General features: G+C 34.8%; 2 protein-coding genes across 3 annotated transcripts; both read right to left on the bottom strand.

Annotated features, from left to right (window-relative positions):
* Positions 1–53: 53 nt before the first annotated feature.
* Positions 54–2,988, bottom strand: LOC120347915 (uncharacterized). Its single transcript, XM_078117994.1, has 4 exons — positions 2,566–2,988; positions 1,635–1,782; positions 1,326–1,441; positions 54–954 (listed from the first exon to the last, which is right to left on the bottom strand). Exons 1-4 carry the CDS (start codon positions 2,815–2,817, stop codon positions 712–714), a joined length of 759 nt encoding a protein of 252 aa, XP_077974120.1. The 5' UTR covers positions 2,818–2,988; the 3' UTR covers positions 54–711.
* A 5,434-nt stretch (positions 2,989–8,422) lies between these two features.
* LOC120347916 (carbohydrate sulfotransferase 10-like) lies at positions 8,423–13,755 on the bottom strand. 2 transcript variants are annotated; one of them, XM_039418027.2, is made up of 4 exons: positions 11,825–13,755; positions 11,118–11,196; positions 10,910–11,049; positions 8,423–10,054 (listed from the first exon to the last, which is right to left on the bottom strand). In XM_039418027.2, exons 1-4 carry the CDS (start codon positions 11,915–11,917, stop codon positions 9,359–9,361), a joined length of 1,008 nt encoding a protein of 335 aa, XP_039273961.2. In that variant the 5' UTR covers positions 11,918–13,755; the 3' UTR covers positions 8,423–9,358. The 2 variants fall into 2 exon arrangements, with proteins under 2 accessions (XP_039273961.2, XP_077974060.1); XM_078117934.1 differs by having other exon boundaries at positions 11,834–13,755.
* Between the last annotated feature and the right edge of the window lie 4,718 nt (positions 13,756–18,473).

The following is an 18,473-nucleotide window of genomic DNA, read 5'->3' as shown; positions in this document are numbered from 1 at the left end:
TTTAGGCATTTAAAACTCAATACAAACAGAATTTTGAAAAACATTTCTAACATCAAGGTTTTCCGGGAATGTGGCCATCACAGCATAAATTTGCTGAGATTACGTCTTGGTGTATTCTGCAATGTCCCTGTACTCCAAACGCCAATACAATTGCAATGTGTCACAGACTAAAATGTCCATGTTTATGTTATGTCAACATTTGTTCATATGTTTATTGTGCAGGTCTTTGATTCAGTGCTGTTTTTTCGGGTATGATTATTGTTTTACATTATGAAATCCGAACATCCACGAGGTGTGAGACAAAATACATTTCTCTCAAATTTCGTCGGGAAAGGCTCAACGGAGCTGCGTTTTAAAATACCAATCCGGTATCTTAAGTAGCTGATCTAAGAACCACAGTAAAAAGACCAGAACTGGGATAAATGTTATACTAATGGAAGTGTTTGTTCAATGTATTTTGTTAGCACTTCTCGTGGTCCTGAGTAATGAGAAATTTCTATGTCGCATGCTCTCGATAATAATATCGTTCCTATCTATTTATCTTAGAGAATAGTAGTCTTCAATCCATATATTTTGGTCTATGCGTTTCCCCAAATAAAACCAACGCAAGATGAAGCCTCATTGTTATTTTTTATTATGAGCATGTCGACAAAACAATCGCTACTATTATATTAAATTTCAATGGTTTACTATTAAACGAATATTAACTATCTAACTATTGAAAAAGAAATACACTACAATAGCGGTACAAATTACTATTACGAATAGTGCCATTTGAACTTCCTTTTTCATCTTTTGTACAAATGGATTCCCTTCTAAAATCTCGTTTGTTAGGGTTGCACCTTTGTTTTTGTGCGGGAACGGCAAATCAGGCATCGGAACATCTAGAAACTTGCACAAAGGTTCCCATCCTTCTGAACACTTGAATACGAGAAGCTTTTCCGGAGGAGCATTCTAAATCGGTTTGAATATTATCAAAATTTCTACGTAGTTACAACGTTAAACGCTAAACTGTTTAGGCAGAAAAAGAAATTTGCGATAGCTGTAACTTCAATTCGACATGGGAACAACAAAATACTCGTAGTAGACATTCTAAAGGCACCATAATTCCGAATGAAAAAAACTGTTACCAGGCATTCTAGGAAAATGTGATTTGCTGCAAAAGTAATATGCTCAACGAACAAACTTCTATTTTGAGAACTGGTTATTTAAAAGTTCGAAAGCTAATATTTGGCCACAATTACAATAACAGCATTAGAAAAAAATTCATATGTCTACTCCATGCCCATTAACATGATAAATCAACAACATATCGGTGAATTTACCTGCAAAACATATGCGTTATGAGCCCTGTATTTCAATTTCATCAGCTGTTCATTCAGATACGACAGACTAAATGGCTTCCATAAAAATGAATCATTTATCCCAAAAGCAATTCTACCTAGGAGGAACAAAACGACAGATGCTTATTAAAATGCAAAATAATCCATAAAAAGTAAAAGTGGTTTATGATTTTAAAATTATCTAACTTTATGGATGCATCCTCAAAGAATATAAATGTTGAGTACTACTATAATTTGTACCGAAATTACAATTGAACTGGTTCCTTTCATACTGATTTAAAAATTTCTCACCATAATTTTTAACATTAACCATCATTCTGTTTCCTGTCGGTGATATCAAAGTGAATAGTCGCAAGATCATCTTGCTCTCACCCTCTCGTATTTGATTTGCTGCACTCGTGAACCAGGATTCTTCATCATCCCTGATCATTAAAATAATCTGAATATAGATAAGCAATTATTTACGTGGCGGTGTGGCTCATCGTGCTAAGAGTTGGGGATACGCTCGCCATCGCACCTCCGATTACTCTGCGTGGGTTCGCAGGTTCGAATCCCATGTGGGAGTCGTTATGTGCGAGAGGATTGCTGGACTCCTCGCCGCCGTAGGGGAGTTCACGTAACCGCCGGTCGATTACGGCTTCCCCCATCATCATGTCCATGCTTCCTAGAAACAAATAACCAACTAATCCCATACCAGGCATGGAAAGGTAACCGGACGAGAGGCCGTGGTTTGTCATATACTATAGGTAAGCCGTCTTATCGGCTTTCCTCTCCCCGGGATAAATATGTAAATCCTAATAAACCTTTTTTACCTGGACGTTTTCTCATTTGCCGTTTTCAGCTCTCAATTAAATTCGGAAATATTTTGTCCGATTATAAAACAAAAAACTTTGGGCGAAAATTACGCATATATATCATAAATGACTAAGCATACTTTTTTCCTATCTAATGAATAAATTGATAAAAAAAATCGTAAAAATCAAGTGACGCTTAGTGCGTGAATCCGGTGAATTATAAACGTGATTCTCAAATGACAGCCCGTGCGTGAAATACGGAGACTGGTTGTTTGCTTATCAGACAGGCCATAATGATGTCAACTATATGCAAACAGTGTTGACTATGCCATCTTGTTCCTAATACATCGAGCGACCCTCGGTTCCAATCAGCGTCCTTGATAACAAGATCACAGCATTATAATAACGTCTAGTATAAGTCTAAAAACCTTTGAATCTGGAAAAGCTTTATAGATTTCTTCCCAGAAGCAACACGCCGGGTAGTCAGTTACAGCGTCAATATCTTTATACATTTTCTGGAAATGTTCTGTTGTCCATCCATGGTGTAAAATCTGAGCCCAGTCGTCAGCTAAATAGGTAGAGTTTTCTTCGAAATCATAGACTGTATATCCCAAAGTTCGCAAGGCTTTGCAAACAGATTTTGTTCCAGTTTTAGGGAAACCCGCTGCTATTACCTTCATCTTGTATCATTGAATTTCATTCCTGAATATTTGAAGCGTACACTTACCCTGTCGGTTGCCGACAATCTGTGTGTACCAGACCGTGTAATCAACGATGAATGTCAGTTAGCTAGCTAGCCATCAATACATATTCCTAAAATAAATATTGCATTTCCCAAGTTTCCCAATATAAAATTAAACTGCGGCCTTACATATAATGCGTCATTCATAGACCAAGCCGTAGAAGTGAATGTAGTTCAGCGGATTTAGGCATTTAAAACTCAATACACCCAGAAGTTTTTAAAAACATTTTTAACATCAAGTATTTTCGGAAATTTGCATTTTTGCTGAGATTACGTCTTGTTTGTGGATAGCTTGACATAATTGATATTATCTGGGTATTTTTACTTACTCCCGACAATATGTTTATTTTGTGTAACGCAGACTGTTCATCTGAAATTTGACTATATGGCCGATACCAAAGAAATCATAGTCTCAAGTTTATTTTTTCCATTCAGTGAATGATATAAATACAATGTTCTATGACTATGACATGCAAATTCACCTCTTTATTGTTGGCCAGGAGTCACCAACCTTTTGTCGCTCGCGGGCCAAAATCAAGGGTTGCAATCTTGACGGGCCGAACATATTTTTTAGGAAAGTTAAAAACCGAACGGGTGGCTGATAAATTACATTTTTTACCCTGATCAGAAGTTTAAATTTCAACTTTAAATAGCAAGCGAACACCGTGACGACTCGTGACTCAAGTCGTCTTACCAGGCTTAAAATGTACAAATGACATTCAATGTCACACATGTTGTTGCCTTACGCTTGATAGCTTCTCAAATTTGGATATAAACTCCCTTCAAGAAGATACTTCTTATAAAAATCAAGCAGTGACACATCTCACGAATAGAAAATAGATTTAATTTCCTCATTGCATTACATCTCAAGAAATTGCATTTGAATATTTTCAGCAACTGTATCGTTGCAACGTTGACATCAAACGAAGTAAACAGCCCGAATTAGTTTTCAAGAAAACGGAAGTCCGCAAAGCGAGAGAAAAAAGAAAAAATCGTTTCGTAACTCCCGTGTTCCAGAAACAAAATCAAAGTTGCTTGTGGGGCTTTTCAGCCGATCGTGCGTAGATTATAAAATTGAATTATGGTTAAAATTCGCAGTCGCTTTTTTGTCGCTGAATTTCAGTGAAGCATCGCGTGCCGGATTATTTAACTTTGCGGGCCGAATATGGCCCGCGGGCCGTAGATTGCCGACCCCTGTTGTATGCCAACAGCTTTGGGCGGGAGGAACGGCAGTCTGGATGATGCTGTGACAGGAGTACATCTATCCTAAACAATCTTTACAGCATTGGCTTTGATTTGTACATAAACCAGAATGAAAATATTCTCACTCGCCCCCACTTTAGCTGCACAGGCAATTTGGCGTTTCAGAAGTACCAATATGAAGGTAACTAATTTTGTGTCTCCTTCACGCCAAGTTGAGTAAAGGGATGAAAGCCTACGGGTGGTATCTTAGCTTGGCTAACACAAACAGTCCCCGAACTCGTAATAAAACTAAAATACGGGAAATCGGAATGAAATTATGGCCTAACCTTAACCCGGTACATATACTAATGGAATACCGGTAATATTACTGGGCAATGACCCTTTGTGATCCTGCTTTGTCATTAAATTTCCTTTGAAATTCGAGACGCATGTTTTATTCAGTTTCATGTCACCACACCAATTAGACTAGTATAGCTTAGGCACTTCAAGCGCTCTAGAATCAGCTTATGTACCTTCGACACTTTGGCGGTAGCAATCTCATCAATCCTGGATCTTAATGAAGTCAATTACATGCAAATTATCTTCAATGTACAGAATGGCAATAGGCTAGGTCAGTTAGGTTTTTCAACCGTGGATGATTTCAGGTAGGAATTTTACGTTGTATACCTTGCGTTGCGCGTAGTATTACTAATTTATTTTACTCGTTGGACACGGAGTGGACTCATGAATCGTTTTCGTATTATTGGACACGTAGTGAACTTATGGATCGTTTTGTTATTATGTTGTTGTTCTTGTCCTTGTTGTTAGTATTCTTCTTCGTATCGCCTTTTTTTTCAACTACTCGACTAATTTTCAGTGGTTAAAAATTGATTTTATTACTTATATTCATTTCAAATACTTTTGTGAGCTCTACGGGATTCGTTTTTTGTGTGCTATGACGTCACCAAAATTTGCCACCTTGTGGTGGTTCCGCGAGCGCATATCAGCCGATTCCGTGCTCAACGAACGCGGTGGATCTAGTGCTTAAAGTGGGAAGTTTTCGATAGGAGACGTTGGACTGTGGGACCTGGTCTGGTAATACGGAAGTGACTCGATCAGTTGGTATCCGAATTAACGTTGAAACTGAATCACAAAGAATGGATCATCGTCACGAGACCTGGAAAAGCTACGACAGCGGTATCGTTAGAAGAACTGATGAGTTACCGCATATAGTTTTGGGGAATTTATTATAGAGAATTATAGTCACTCGGATCATTTGGTATTTCAATTCACGTTGAAACTGAATTATGAAAAATGGATCATCGTCGCATGACCTGGAAAAGCTATGGCAGTCCCTGTACCATCACGCTACTCCGATTTTCGGGGAATTGGTGATAAAATATTTTGTTTAGCCCGCGTGTCCAAATATTTGAGCAGAGATCTCTTGTTTAATATTAGCGTAATGCATATATTATATACTATTAAAATGTACAGAAGCCAGAGTACAAGTGGCACGTATCGCAAGCAAACTTTTCGTTAAAGATCGAATATTAGCCACTGTCATATCCGCAAAACGCTAGCGAAATCCTGCTGCAAGTTATACGAGATCATAAAAACGTGTTTCCTCTGTGCGAAATATTTCTAATTTATAGCGACGGAGAGATAGAATTGTAAATTGAACGTCATTATGTAGAATCTGATCACACAAACCGTTTATGATCAAAGGAGCAATTCAACAAAATACATTTATTACAACAAAATAACGTAAATTTCACAAAAATGCGTTAAATTGACCCAAAATTTGAACAAGATCCGCCTTTGGGGCTCAAAAAATAGTTTGGGTATGAATGGGTTTTCTAAACATATTTCCAATCAAATGAATGAATTATTAAAAAAAATTGACAAATGAAATTTTGAAACTTATATACCAAATACAGAGAGAGAAATTACCAGACTTAATAAATTTATAGCAAAGACTATATTGCGAACAACACCGGTATGATATCATATGTATACAATGTCTGCAATAAAGAAAAGAAAATACGACGGGAAGGAAACTGTCATAAAATTTGTAAAAAAAAAACAGTGCCGATAGCTTAACTCAATAAATTATTGCGTCCCATTCTGAAGGATATTCAAATCAGGGTTACAACTATTAATGTGGCAGATATACTAGAATTGGACTTGGACCAAATTAAAGAAACGCATATATATATATAGACACACTTTTTGTACTTTTGAGCATTACTTGCGTAATATCTACATTGATGATAAACTCAATAAGATTTGGCACTATAGGTGGCATTATCTGATACCCAATCACAGTGTGTTTTGTTTTTATAGTGAACTGTTGAAATAGCAGTCAAGACGCAAAAACCTCGGCACTCACTTTAACATTTGAAACACATTAGCCTATCTAGGTGATTACCTGTTTTTATCGTTCAAATTCGAAAGGTTTCATAAATCTGAATAATTCATAATACTTTTTATAAGTTTGATAGAGTGATTTCACTGAATTTGGGGATACTTCGGCAAAATATCTCTGCACCTTAGCATTGTCAGTGAAACTGTTGAAAGAAGGTGGAAAAGTCAGATTTTTGAATCCAAATTTGTTTCCTATAAAGGCCATATCGTCATCAATGGTGTCTACATGAACAATATAGCCGTATTGAAGTTCACATGATGAACACAGTCTGTGGAAATAATTCCAGTGTTGGTCTAGTAGTGCATTCGACTTGGAGTCTACCAAATACAAAACGAAATCATTCAATATTATAACAGGTGCACCGTCCATTTCTTCTCCGTGCCCTCCGCCATATCTTTTGTGAATATTTTAGCTGCACCAGCGTAACCATCACATCTTTTATTGTTGCAGAAAGAAGGCGACTAAATGGTTCTCGAACAATGACAACTGTATGTATTCATTCTCCGAGCAATCTAGTTGATATTTCGTATGCGTCTTGCAGAAAGGTGTCTTTCTATGAGTGAAGTAGCTCGAATTTCAGTAACAGTATCCATTTCTGACTCTTTGATGAGGTCGTCTGCTGCTGCCAAAAACTTCGCTTGACTGCGCGAGGCACATTTTGGTATTTGACAGAATAGAACCTTCAAGCAATTTAACTATTTTTCATTGAAATGGTGACATACTTACAAAATTTTTATATGTGATATCAAGAACTTATTTTCCGCTGAATGTTTTCTCCAGTGTTGATTAATTCATTTAACATTATTCCTTATTACTTATTAATTATTTGTTTACCATTATTACCTTATGTATCATTTTTTTATGATTATTCGATCATTACACATCGTATAGTCTAAGTTATAGAGTATATCTTTTTTTTTAATTATTGAAGTGATTAAAAACACATAATGGGCCAAGCATACTTTATTTGGTACTTTATTTTAAAAATACAATGATAATATCCGCGGTGCAGTCAACTTGATTCTACACTCATGTATTTTACAATGTTCCCATGTTTTCACATTTTATCCAGGTATCTGCGTAAAAAAACGGGCAATGATGACGATCGAGAGAACACTAATACATTGGCAGCAGAAATGAGAATTAAGATATCATATGTGGTAGATGAAGAGAATCCTCCTCCCCCTGGTTCTGAAATTGAACCAGGATTTGGGCCGGATGGAAAAATGATCAGAACAGCGGATTTGTTGGGTCTCAAGTAAGTCAAACGATTAGCAAAAAGAGCTAAACAGAGTTAGAGTGTAATAGTTAGTGCGAGATTTAATCATTGGACACATAATTTATGTACTTTATATTCTCAAATTGCCCCTATTTTGAATATGTATGAATTTCTTTCCAGGATATATTAAACATTTAGTACAATTTCGATTTCAAAATTCAATTTCAGTTTTTTCGTAGCATTTTGTTGATTTTTTTTGTTGATGTATTTTCAACAGTCGCCAAAGTTTCCCAAATTGTTGCTATTATTTTTGATAACTCTTAAATTTGAAGTTCGATTCAATCGTTGCTGGGTAAATTGTCTAAATTATATCATTCATTAAAAATCGATCTATGCGGTATAAATCTCGTCAGTTTCGTGTTTTAGACGAAAATACTTTCAAAGACAGTCTTTTCCTATCGTTATACATACTTTATTTGACTGACTTGTATAGTTGCTTGAGGTAATAAACTAGTTCTAAAACTAGAGCATTTTACTACAAACAAGTTCGAGAAGTTGGGTATTACAACTTATAAACTACGCTAACAGCACAATATTATTGTGTATTTCACTTGATCAACGAACATAATAATTCGCTTGAGTCACGTGTTTAAACATACAACTATCGAATATTTTACACAAAACAAGAAAAAGTAAGTTGTGTCATAAGAGCTCAAATATCAATCATTCGTTTATTTGTCATCACGAAACACAAGTGTATAGAAAACTGATACAACAAATAAATGTACTGATTATGTTAATTGTTTGACCGGAATTGCGAGGGACCTAGAGAGGTATTTATTCAGCGACACCTAACGCTGATACAGATTGGTTTGAGAAATTACCTGAATGAAGAACAAGTACTGAATACCAATAGTTTCGACAGTAAACATATTCGAGACTATTTCGCAGATTAATTAAAATATGCAACTATCTCGGATAAACTTACTGAAAAACAAAAAATCTGACGGAAGGCAAAATAAAAAAATCTATGAAAAAAATAATTATAGAAAATGCAAAATGTAACGCTAAAAAAAGGCAAACAGTACGCACAAAAATATTTATAACTAATGAAATTTTTAAAGACTTATATACCAAATACAAAGAGAGAAATTACCAGACTCTAATAAATTTATAGCAAAGACTAAATTGCAAACAATACCGGTATGATATTACATGTAATAAAAAAAATAATATACGACGGGAAGGAAACTGTCATAAAATTTGTGAAATAAAAAACAGTACCGATAGTTTAACTCAATAAACTATTGGATATTTAAATTAGGGTTACAACTATTAATGTGGCAGATATTCTAGAATTGGACTTGGACCAAAATAAAGAAACGCATCGAGATCGACACACTTTCTGAACTTTTTGAGCCTTACTCGCGTAATATCCACATTGATGAAAAATTCAATAAGATTTTGCATTATAGATGGCATTATCTGATCATAGTAAACTGTTGAAATAGCAGTCAAGACACAAAAACTTCGGCAAATACGAATACGATCGTTTCATTTTTTTTCGTATTTTTGTGGTCGCAATAAATAAACAAATCCAGCTGCTGGCACTTACTACAACATTCAAACACAACACTATGTAATTACTTGTTATTATCCTTGAAATTTAGAAGGTTTCATAAATCCAAATAGTTCATAATCCTTTTTATAAGTTTCATAAAGTGGTTCCACTAAATTTGGGGATACGTCGGCAAAATATTTCTGCACCTTAGCATTGTCAGTGAAACTGTTGAAAGAAGGTGGAAAAGTCAGATTTTTGAATCCAAATTTGTTTATTATAAAGGCCATATCGTCATCAATGGTGTCTACATGAACAATATAGTCGTATTGGATTTCACATGGGGAACACAGTCTGTGGAAATAATTCCAGTGTTGGTCTAGTTGCGCATTCGACTTGGGGTCTACCAAATACGAAACGAAATCATTCAATGTTATAACAGGTGCACCGTCCATTTCTTCTCCGTGCCCTTCGCCATATTTTTCGTGAATATTTCTAGCTGCACCAGCATAACCATCACGTCTTTTATTGTTCTCCAATTTGTTACGATATGCAGAAAGCAGGCGACTAAATGGTTCTCGAACAATGACAACTTTGCTGTATGTATTCATTTTTCGAGCAATCTCGTTGATATTTCGTATGCGTCTTGCAGAAAGATGTCTTTCTATAAGTGAAGTAGCTCGAATTTCAGTAACAGTATCCATTTCTGACTCTTTGATGAGGTCGTCGGCTGCTGCCAGAAACTTCGCTTGACTGCGCGTGGCACATTTTGGTATTTGACAGAATAGAACCTTAGAACAATACAATTTTATTTCAAATGGTGAAATACTTATAAAAAAAATTTACATAATAGCAAGGTGTCATTTTCCGCAAATGTTTTCTCACTTGTTGATCAATTTATGTATTAATATTATTTCTTTTATTAAATTCTCATCATATATTTATTAATTATTTGTCTTTCATTATCAACTGATGTATATTATTGTTTTATTAATATTCAGTCATTACACATCGTATAATCGAAACCGTGAAAATGTTCGGCTGAATGAAAATTTATAGGACACAAAGCAAAAGTAAAATTCATGTTAGAAAGTGGAGAAAAATTGAAACAGTTTTTGTTTTCAAAAATAGAGCACGCTTGCAGGATTCCTTAATAGGTAAGCAAATTCGTCAGTTTAATGACATCTTTTACATGAAATTGGATGCAAAATAAGATAGAATTTGAAATAACTTGCAATAGAATACACATTCAAACTAGAAAGAATAACTAAGTTAGAAGAAATAAATGGAATCATATTGCAGAAGAAAAAAATGTAAATATGATGTTTTTAACGAAGGCCTTAATTTCGAATGAGTCCTCTGATCACACCTTGCTGCTATTAAGGATGGCAAAGAAATAGTTTGTTTTGTCGTTTAAATCCCAAGCATCTTTATGTTAATAAGATATGATTTTTCTAAAAGTGAATCCATCAGTACGCAATAATTAAAGTGGCAATTATCAGACTAAAATAATAATAGTATAAATAACTCTTAGATACATTGTTCGAGAACAGTAGTTCCAAATGCAAAACACTGTATCAGTAGATAACATTTAGTTTTGTGCAGAACAGGCCTGTTAATACTGCGATATTTTGTAAATGTCTCACCTTAAACTTGTCAGAAAAAAATAAGCTTGTCTTTAGGAATGGATTTTTTACATACGTCACGTCAGAAGAGGATGGCCTATTTTTCGAATATTTACGACATGCACTGAGCATCATTTCACGACGAAACTTCATGCTTCTCTCTTGAAAAAAAAAAACTTTTTTAAGTAAGTGCAAGGCTCTTATATTATATGAAGCATGATGCAAATACCTGCTTGATATGTGGTGGAATTATGGTCGAGCTGGGACCTGTAGATTTCATATCTCTCCGGGGTACCACTCTCGATTCTCTGTATAATATATAAAATGTGATTTCTTTAATGAAATGAATCTATATCACAATACAATTATCAATAGTAGGTATTTATTTGTATCAGATAATATTTGTTTTTTATTCCGGAGAATAATTATCGACGACTGACGAGCAACATGCCACCTTCTCTATTTTCTAGTTTGGTCAGGGATATTTGAATGACTACTATCGTTTCGAAAATAGTCGTAATCGTGGCAAAATTATTGATTTACAAATAAAGTAAAGAGTTTAGCTAATTTACAACAAGAAGTTTTGTTCTGACGGTACTCGAATACCTATTTTTTTTTATTTAGTGACTTGATTTAGAAAAACAAGAAAACAAAATAAAATTGTATACATTGCCGGATTTGTTAACCAATAAATTGCTATTGCCTATTATCAATGTCAACTGGCTGCCGCGACTGACTGTCAGTAACATTTGAGCCAACTTTTAAATGATTGTTGTGTGAAGGTGTCCTCTAAATCTTATATATATATCTAAATGTACGCCCATCTTCGGATGAATTTCGTAAGACCGGGAAGGGAAAATAAAAAGCAGCAAGTTAACTTAAAATTTTAAATCGAGTGCTTCATTAATTACGCAGAAAAACATTTTTCAGAACTACCTTCTTTACCATTTGAAAAGTTTGTCCGATCAAGTACAGCCCCAAGAGAAGTGCAGCAGTAATCAGCAAGACTTTATGTTCACGTAGTCCCATAACTTTTTACCTCGCTTTGCAGAAACTTCATTAGAACCGCGTTTAACACGTATAATAATAAAAAGACAGCAGCAAATTTTTCATTAAATTGAATTGGATTCTTTTGCACCGCTTACTTTTGCACTAATTGCATTCTTTTGATTATGTTTCTTGTTCATGACACTTTTGGTTAATTTTGAAGGTCCGCCGGTCCGCAAAATTTGTTTTGAAATTTTACCGGTCCGCGAACTGAAAAAGGTTAAAAAAGAGCCACTGGTCTTGTGGCTCTTCAATATGATCTCTGGTAAGCGATGTTAGTTGGTACGGTACTCAACGTCAATATCAGTAATTTTATAACTATATTATTTCAAATTAGATATTAGAACTCTGGGAGTCGCTGTTCGGTATTCAACTTGGGTTCCCGCGACCTCATCGTCTAAATCCGGTTGGAATGGAAAATGAACTTCAGAACGCTATGCAGCGTACTAAATACGATATCATGCAAAATTAAAACCTATTTTTATTTACTTACTATTTCGTTTACCTCGGGAATATCCCATTTTTTTCGGCGAAGATGTATTTTGTCCGTACGCTTATATTACGTACGAAAGATTTTATACACAATGTGACCAATAATTTGAAATAGTCACTGAGTTTAGGAAATCAAATACTACTATATATATGTTCAGCGATTATTTTGATTTCCGATTATGGTCGACAATTTGGTAAAGAGTATCATCTATTTGTATTTATTTATTATTCCAATGGGGCGTAAAGTTGTTCTCGGATGAGTTGCGCCGCCCAAGTATGAGATTAACTCTTGCATTACGACACGAGTAAAGACGAAAACACCTATAGTTGAGAGCATGAGCAATGTTCAGCATACAAAATAGTGGTTGATCATACTAAAGCACAGGATATACACCTGGTAATAATACATCAGTAATTTACGTGTTGAACTGCAGATTAAGAAATCTCGTTCGTAATATTATATCGCAACAGTTGCTCATAGAATAGTCAAATGAAGATTGTGGGCGTTTTTGTAACGACTCATAACTATAATTTGACCACAAGGTTTCATTACATTTGAACCCACGTACATTTGAACCCACGACAAGTGCTCCTGCATGCCATTGCACCTATGGATTTTTTTTGGTTTTACGGATATTTGTACCCATACTAACTTAACCCATGGGTTTTAGCACCCGCATATTAATTGAACCCGCGGATATACACATGGGTTCAAATGTACTTGGGTTCAAATGTACGGTCACCGACCACAAGATATATTGCAAGAGGGCAAACTATTAGAAAGCGTTATAGACGTTTCTCAGAATATTATCAGTTCATTATTATATCATATGAATAAATATTTTATAATCAACTCTAAAAACGTCTAGAATTGTTTTATCACTGCGTTTGGAATCTTTAATTTTACCTGCGTTATTATGGATATAGTCACTCTCCTATGAGCAAACTTTGTCTGATAACTCTGTCTATCTATCAGATCTGTTCATACTATAACTAAACGTTGCTTTTTTACGTAATGCTTCGCTGTTGCTTTTCAACTATTTGACTTCACTAAATATAACAGATTGAAGGCCTGGGTACAAAAAGGTGCGAGTCGCATAAAAAGCAAATAACGAGTAAATATCTGAATAAAGAATAAGGCGCGAACAGTGAACAATCATATAGCCCAGCTGAAGAGAGGCAAAAATAAAACTAGCATAGGCAAATAATAGCGTACATTCGCTAAAAAATCGGAATCAGTTTTCTGTTTAATGATGAGATACGGGATAGTATTATTTCCTGCGTATTCAAAAAACCATTGTTTGCAAATGAAGTGTTGATAAAAGAGTCTACAAAAAAGTGAACGCCCCGTTTTGCACACATGAATCTTTTGTGTCGTCACTCAATAAAGAAAATTTCGAAAAAGATAATTTGATCAAATACTTGCTCAATAGAAGAATATTTGCTCAATATCGATTGACGCTTGAATTAAGCAATGTCAATACGGTCCCGAAAACAGCTATGAGGTATACATTATATTCAACGTACACTAACATACTAAAAAAAAATTTTTATCTGTCGCTTTGAGTTCGGTGGGATAGGAACAGGCTGTACTGCTCAACTTTTCAGCTAAAGATGTTGGCTGCCATAGATGCAAGAAGTGCATTTAATTCACTAAAGCCTAATGTCACAATGGTTGCGAAAGCCTCAGATGGTCGCTTGCGATCTGTACTGAATGCCAAAATAAAAGATTTAAAAGTCAGGAAAACCAAGGTGCTATGGTTAGTTCTCTAATGCTAAGGGCATGCTGTTGACGATGATGACAAAAACAAATCATGATGCTCGACTCGCAGCTCTCTTTGCTTCTTCAAATGAGAAAATTTCATTTCAATCAAACCAGAACTTATGATCTCTCGAAAGGGATATAATTTATTAGGCTATCTGGGTTTACACACCTATTTTCAACCTGATCTTGAACTACTTGAATTTTTGTTAGACCTGTCCGTGACGAGTTTTTAGTTTGGAATCAAATGCCTCAGACCACGTAATACTAGTCAAAGTTAAGGTCTAGTTGTATACCTTTTTCGAACTTTGATTTATACTGAACTACATAATATGCTATATGCTGTTCTATAGCATAAAAAGGCATCTGTTTTATACGATCAGTCGGAAAATAGACACATGTATTCATGCAAGCATGTTAATGTATGAACATACCTTCATATCTTGAACTCCGGAAAGTTAATAATTAATTGCACCTAGGTTGTCTAACTTCGTACGAAGATAGATTTACTATATTCTAGTAATGACAACAGCAATTCATGTCAAGTCTTCTACGAGCCCAAATCTGGATTTTTAAGATGTCTGATCAATGTTAGATCAAGGCAACTTACCCTTGGGAGAAGTTGATATTGATTTTAAAACAGTGGTTCTCAACCTACGGTACCTTATTTAGTTCCAAAGGCACATTTCGAACCTTAAGTTGTAAGGAGCCGCATAAAAACAAGGCAAATTAAAATAGCAACCAAACGATCGCATTTAAATGACCGATTATATATAATTATAAAAAGTTGGCTTGACATTTTGACTTGACAAACTAACAAATAAATATTTTGATCGAAAATACCTAAACTTCGCACAATGTACGTATGGGATATTCTTCTTGTGATTACTGAAAACGATGAAATAAGTGTACTGAAACGTAGGCTAAACATTGTGGGAAGAAACACTATGACACCACAATAAATAGTTGAACCACAAACTATCTAATGGTTACAATAACATCAATTTAACTACTGCACTCAAGTCTTTCAATTTCAAGTCTTCGATTAATTTTCATTGAAAATGAATAATTTTAAACGATAATGAGAGCCACAGAAAAAATAGTTAAGAGCCGCATGACGCCCTTATAGCCGCGGTTGAGAATCACTGCTTTAAAGAGTCCGTACATGATCAATATGAAAGATATATGGAAGATAGCAGAGCAATGCTCAAATATACGGACACGGAATCAAAACGAAATTTTTTACCAGCAATTCCCAAGAAGTAGCGAATTCATCAGTAGCGACACCAGCATACCCGGAATGTTCTAGTTTTCCTAAGTTCTGTGACGATGATCATGCATTCAGCTTTTTAATTTTAATCGAAATGTCAATTAATTCAAATCTTTCATAGTAATGGTAAACTACTTTCAGCTTTTCAAAAACTCAATCGGTAACATGCGGTCGTGAAACCGTTGCAAGTAATTTTGTTGACGTGACTGGACAAAACATGAAAAACGAATCCCGTAGAACCCACAGAAATTGTTGATAAAATAAAAGCTATGGGCTTTTAGCGACAACAACAATCTTCAACTACTGAAAATTTCAAGGCAATGGTCGAGCAGTCAAAGAGAATTTTTTCAAAACAACAAGATGAAGGAGAAGAATTCTGAAAACAACAATTTAGGACCGCTTAATGTTTAATTATCGTTTGCTTTTCCATAAGAATATGCAAATTTCGACTGGTATAGACTGCTGAAAAATGCTTCCTGCGTCCTTAGATCACTAAATCTGATACAAACGCAATCGCAATATTGGAACGCAAAATCCTAAACGATCTAATTGTAAAAAAATCTGTTTGAAAGATAATAACAATGGAACTAATACAATTATATAAAGGTCAATTTTACTGAATCCAATCTTAGATGTTCATTATTCGTTCTTAAATTCCAGTCCAGTTAGTCCAAATTACACTATATGAATTGGTCCGTTTGCCTTTTCAGTCAAGTTTATTTTATTCCTCCGTGCTTACCTCAGAAAGAGATGAGTAAATCCAATTTATGACATACGTCCGGGTACAATAAAATTTCATAGGTGAAAAAGCTTACATCACTGAACTTCTTCACAGATCCACAATGAGTGAGGTGGTGTCAATGGGATTTGAGATCAAATTTTATCATCCTAGTTATACTACACCAAATCCTTTTGATAAATCAATATGATACACCAGATCCTGTTATTGAATACTTCATTGAATATATAATTGCAAATAAAACATCATTTTCTATTGAATAATTGAATTTGAGGCTGTAAAAATTCCATTATGTCGAACTAGATTTCGCTAAACGACGTGGAAGAAAATGTACAATTGAAAATTTCGGACCTCCAGAAGTATGCGCACCAAGATGACGCACAACCTGAACTAAGTATGTGTGTACCGTCGGGATTCAGGTTGTACGACATCCTGGTGCGCATACTTCTGGAGCACCAAAATTTCCATATATTCTAAAATAGTATCGAAATATTTTATATTGCAGTCACTATTATTAAGCGCATGTTGTAGTTGTCATTAGATATGTGTATATCTCATTTTTACATAGCAGCTGGCTAAGGTTAATTATAACGGTTTTAATCGTTGATATTATTGTTTTTGTTACAGTCGGTAGAAGTTCGCTCGCTGGAAATCAGGATGGCCAATAACCGAGCCAAATCAATACAAAGTATATGCGTCAGTTGCTCGAGATTCTAGCAAGGGATAAAGAATTGGTTTGTTGAATATGGGTTAATATCTTGAATAAATGTCACAGTTTCTGAAGGGTTGCTAAATGATAGAATTTTTTAAGTACGAACGCCCTTCTGTTGAGGAAGGTCTGAAATAAACGTATAGGAAAAGTCTGCGTTTCTATTTTTAGAATAGACACTACTTCACAACGCAATCGTAGTCAAGCTAATTTCTAGCTTACGTCTGAACTACGAAGTACTTTGTTTTGAACGAGGGTGTAACATCCAGCAAACGTAATTTTTATTGCAACACAACTTGCCATCATCTAACAAAAACATATTTTTAAACTGAGTACAATGTTTAAACTAAAGAAGTTCCTCCCTGTCGTGAACGTAATTATTGTTTTAGTGTATGCAAGGAAAAGAATAGTCTTTGAGGTAGCAGATGCAACTTAAGCAATTCTATACGATTCTAGTTTGATTCCCCAAGTTCTTCTCAATATACAATTATACATTTTAAAGTCATTGTGACATTGATAATATTAGGGGCAGCATGTAAGTGAATGATTTTGCGTAAAATCTCAACGAATAGTGAATTTTAGTGAGAAGTACATGGCAACTCCAATTCCTCGTGCTTCCAAGCTTTTTCAGCACGCGTACCATGGGGATTTTCATGCACAAGATACCCACAACGAACACAAGATATTTAATCACACTACCACAGCATAATTAATTTTTCAACAATCATACCGATTATCATACCTATAAATTGTTTCATTTTGTTCCTAATCTAATTTCTTTATCCCTATTCTAAGCAGCTTTCGCATTGGGGTTAGGATTTTATTACACCCACCTACCAATCTGAAGTACTCCAAAGCAGAGAAGTATAATGTTATAGATTTATAGAACAAATGAACATTATAACCATAATTTTATCATAACGCTTTATTATGACTTGGTGGGAAAAATCAATAATACTTCCAAATCAAGGCTTATTACTAGAAGAACATCACAAAGTTGCCTATTAGGTCACACGTGAAAATTTGTGAACAAGTATCGCTTTTAGGCATAATGATTTTTTAATTCATCTTGGGTTGCTGTCTTACAATGTTCGGCATCGGTCACGGTGTGAGGAAGTCTGAAACAATATCGAAATGCGTCACACTCAACCAAATCCTGTGTAACATAATATGGCTTGAATTAAACCATGTCATTGTTGTCTAATATCGATTAAACATCCATTTGTTTTTTCAAGGCTTCGTTCAACATAATACAACACTTATTTGAATTCATGCTCGATATGATATAAAAATATCGGCATATTATTATTTTCATGTTTATTCGAGTACGATGTGAGACTTGCAACTCGTTGGTGCACAATCAAGTGGTTTCGATATTCCGTGATATCATCTTGACCTTATTTGAGTTATAAATATCTTTATAAGAGATAAATACAACGAGAAATTCAACGATAATCTGAATTTCAACTATGATGTTTATTAGCCAATTTCTATTTTCCAATTTATATGCTAATTAAAGTATATATGCAAGAAGATAAAAGCTTCAAAATCAACATAGTATGTTTA

The sequence above is a fragment of the Styela clava genome, chromosome 11 (genome assembly GCF_964204865.1).
Source record: "Styela clava chromosome 11, kaStyClav1.hap1.2, whole genome shotgun sequence".
NCBI classification, from domain to species: domain Eukaryota; kingdom Metazoa; phylum Chordata; class Ascidiacea; order Stolidobranchia; family Styelidae; genus Styela; species Styela clava.
This window is presented reverse-complemented; position numbering and strand designations above follow the sequence as displayed.

Coding starts and splice junctions, on each gene's coding strand:
- LOC120347915 (XM_078117994.1), bottom strand. CDS start 2,817: ATGAAGGTAATAGCAGCGGGTTTCCCTAAAACTGGAACAAAATCTGTT. Junction 1,783..2,565: donor AAGCTTTTCCAGATTCAAAG/GTTTTTAGACTT, acceptor ATCTATATTCAG/ATTATTTTAATGATCAGGGA. Junction 1,442..1,634: donor GGTTAATGTTAAAAATTATG/GTGAGAAATTTT, acceptor TGTTCCTCCTAG/GTAGAATTGCTTTTGGGATA.
- LOC120347916 (XM_039418027.2), bottom strand. CDS start 11,917: ATGGGACTACGTGAACATAAAGTCTTGCTGATTACTGCTGCACTTCTC. Junction 11,197..11,824: donor CTTTTCAAATGGTAAAGAAG/GTAGTTCTGAAA, acceptor TATATTATACAG/AGAATCGAGAGTGGTACCCC. Junction 10,055..10,909: donor TTTTTTCTGACAAGTTTAAG/GTGAGACATTTA, acceptor TATTGTTCTAAG/GTTCTATTCTGTCAAATACC.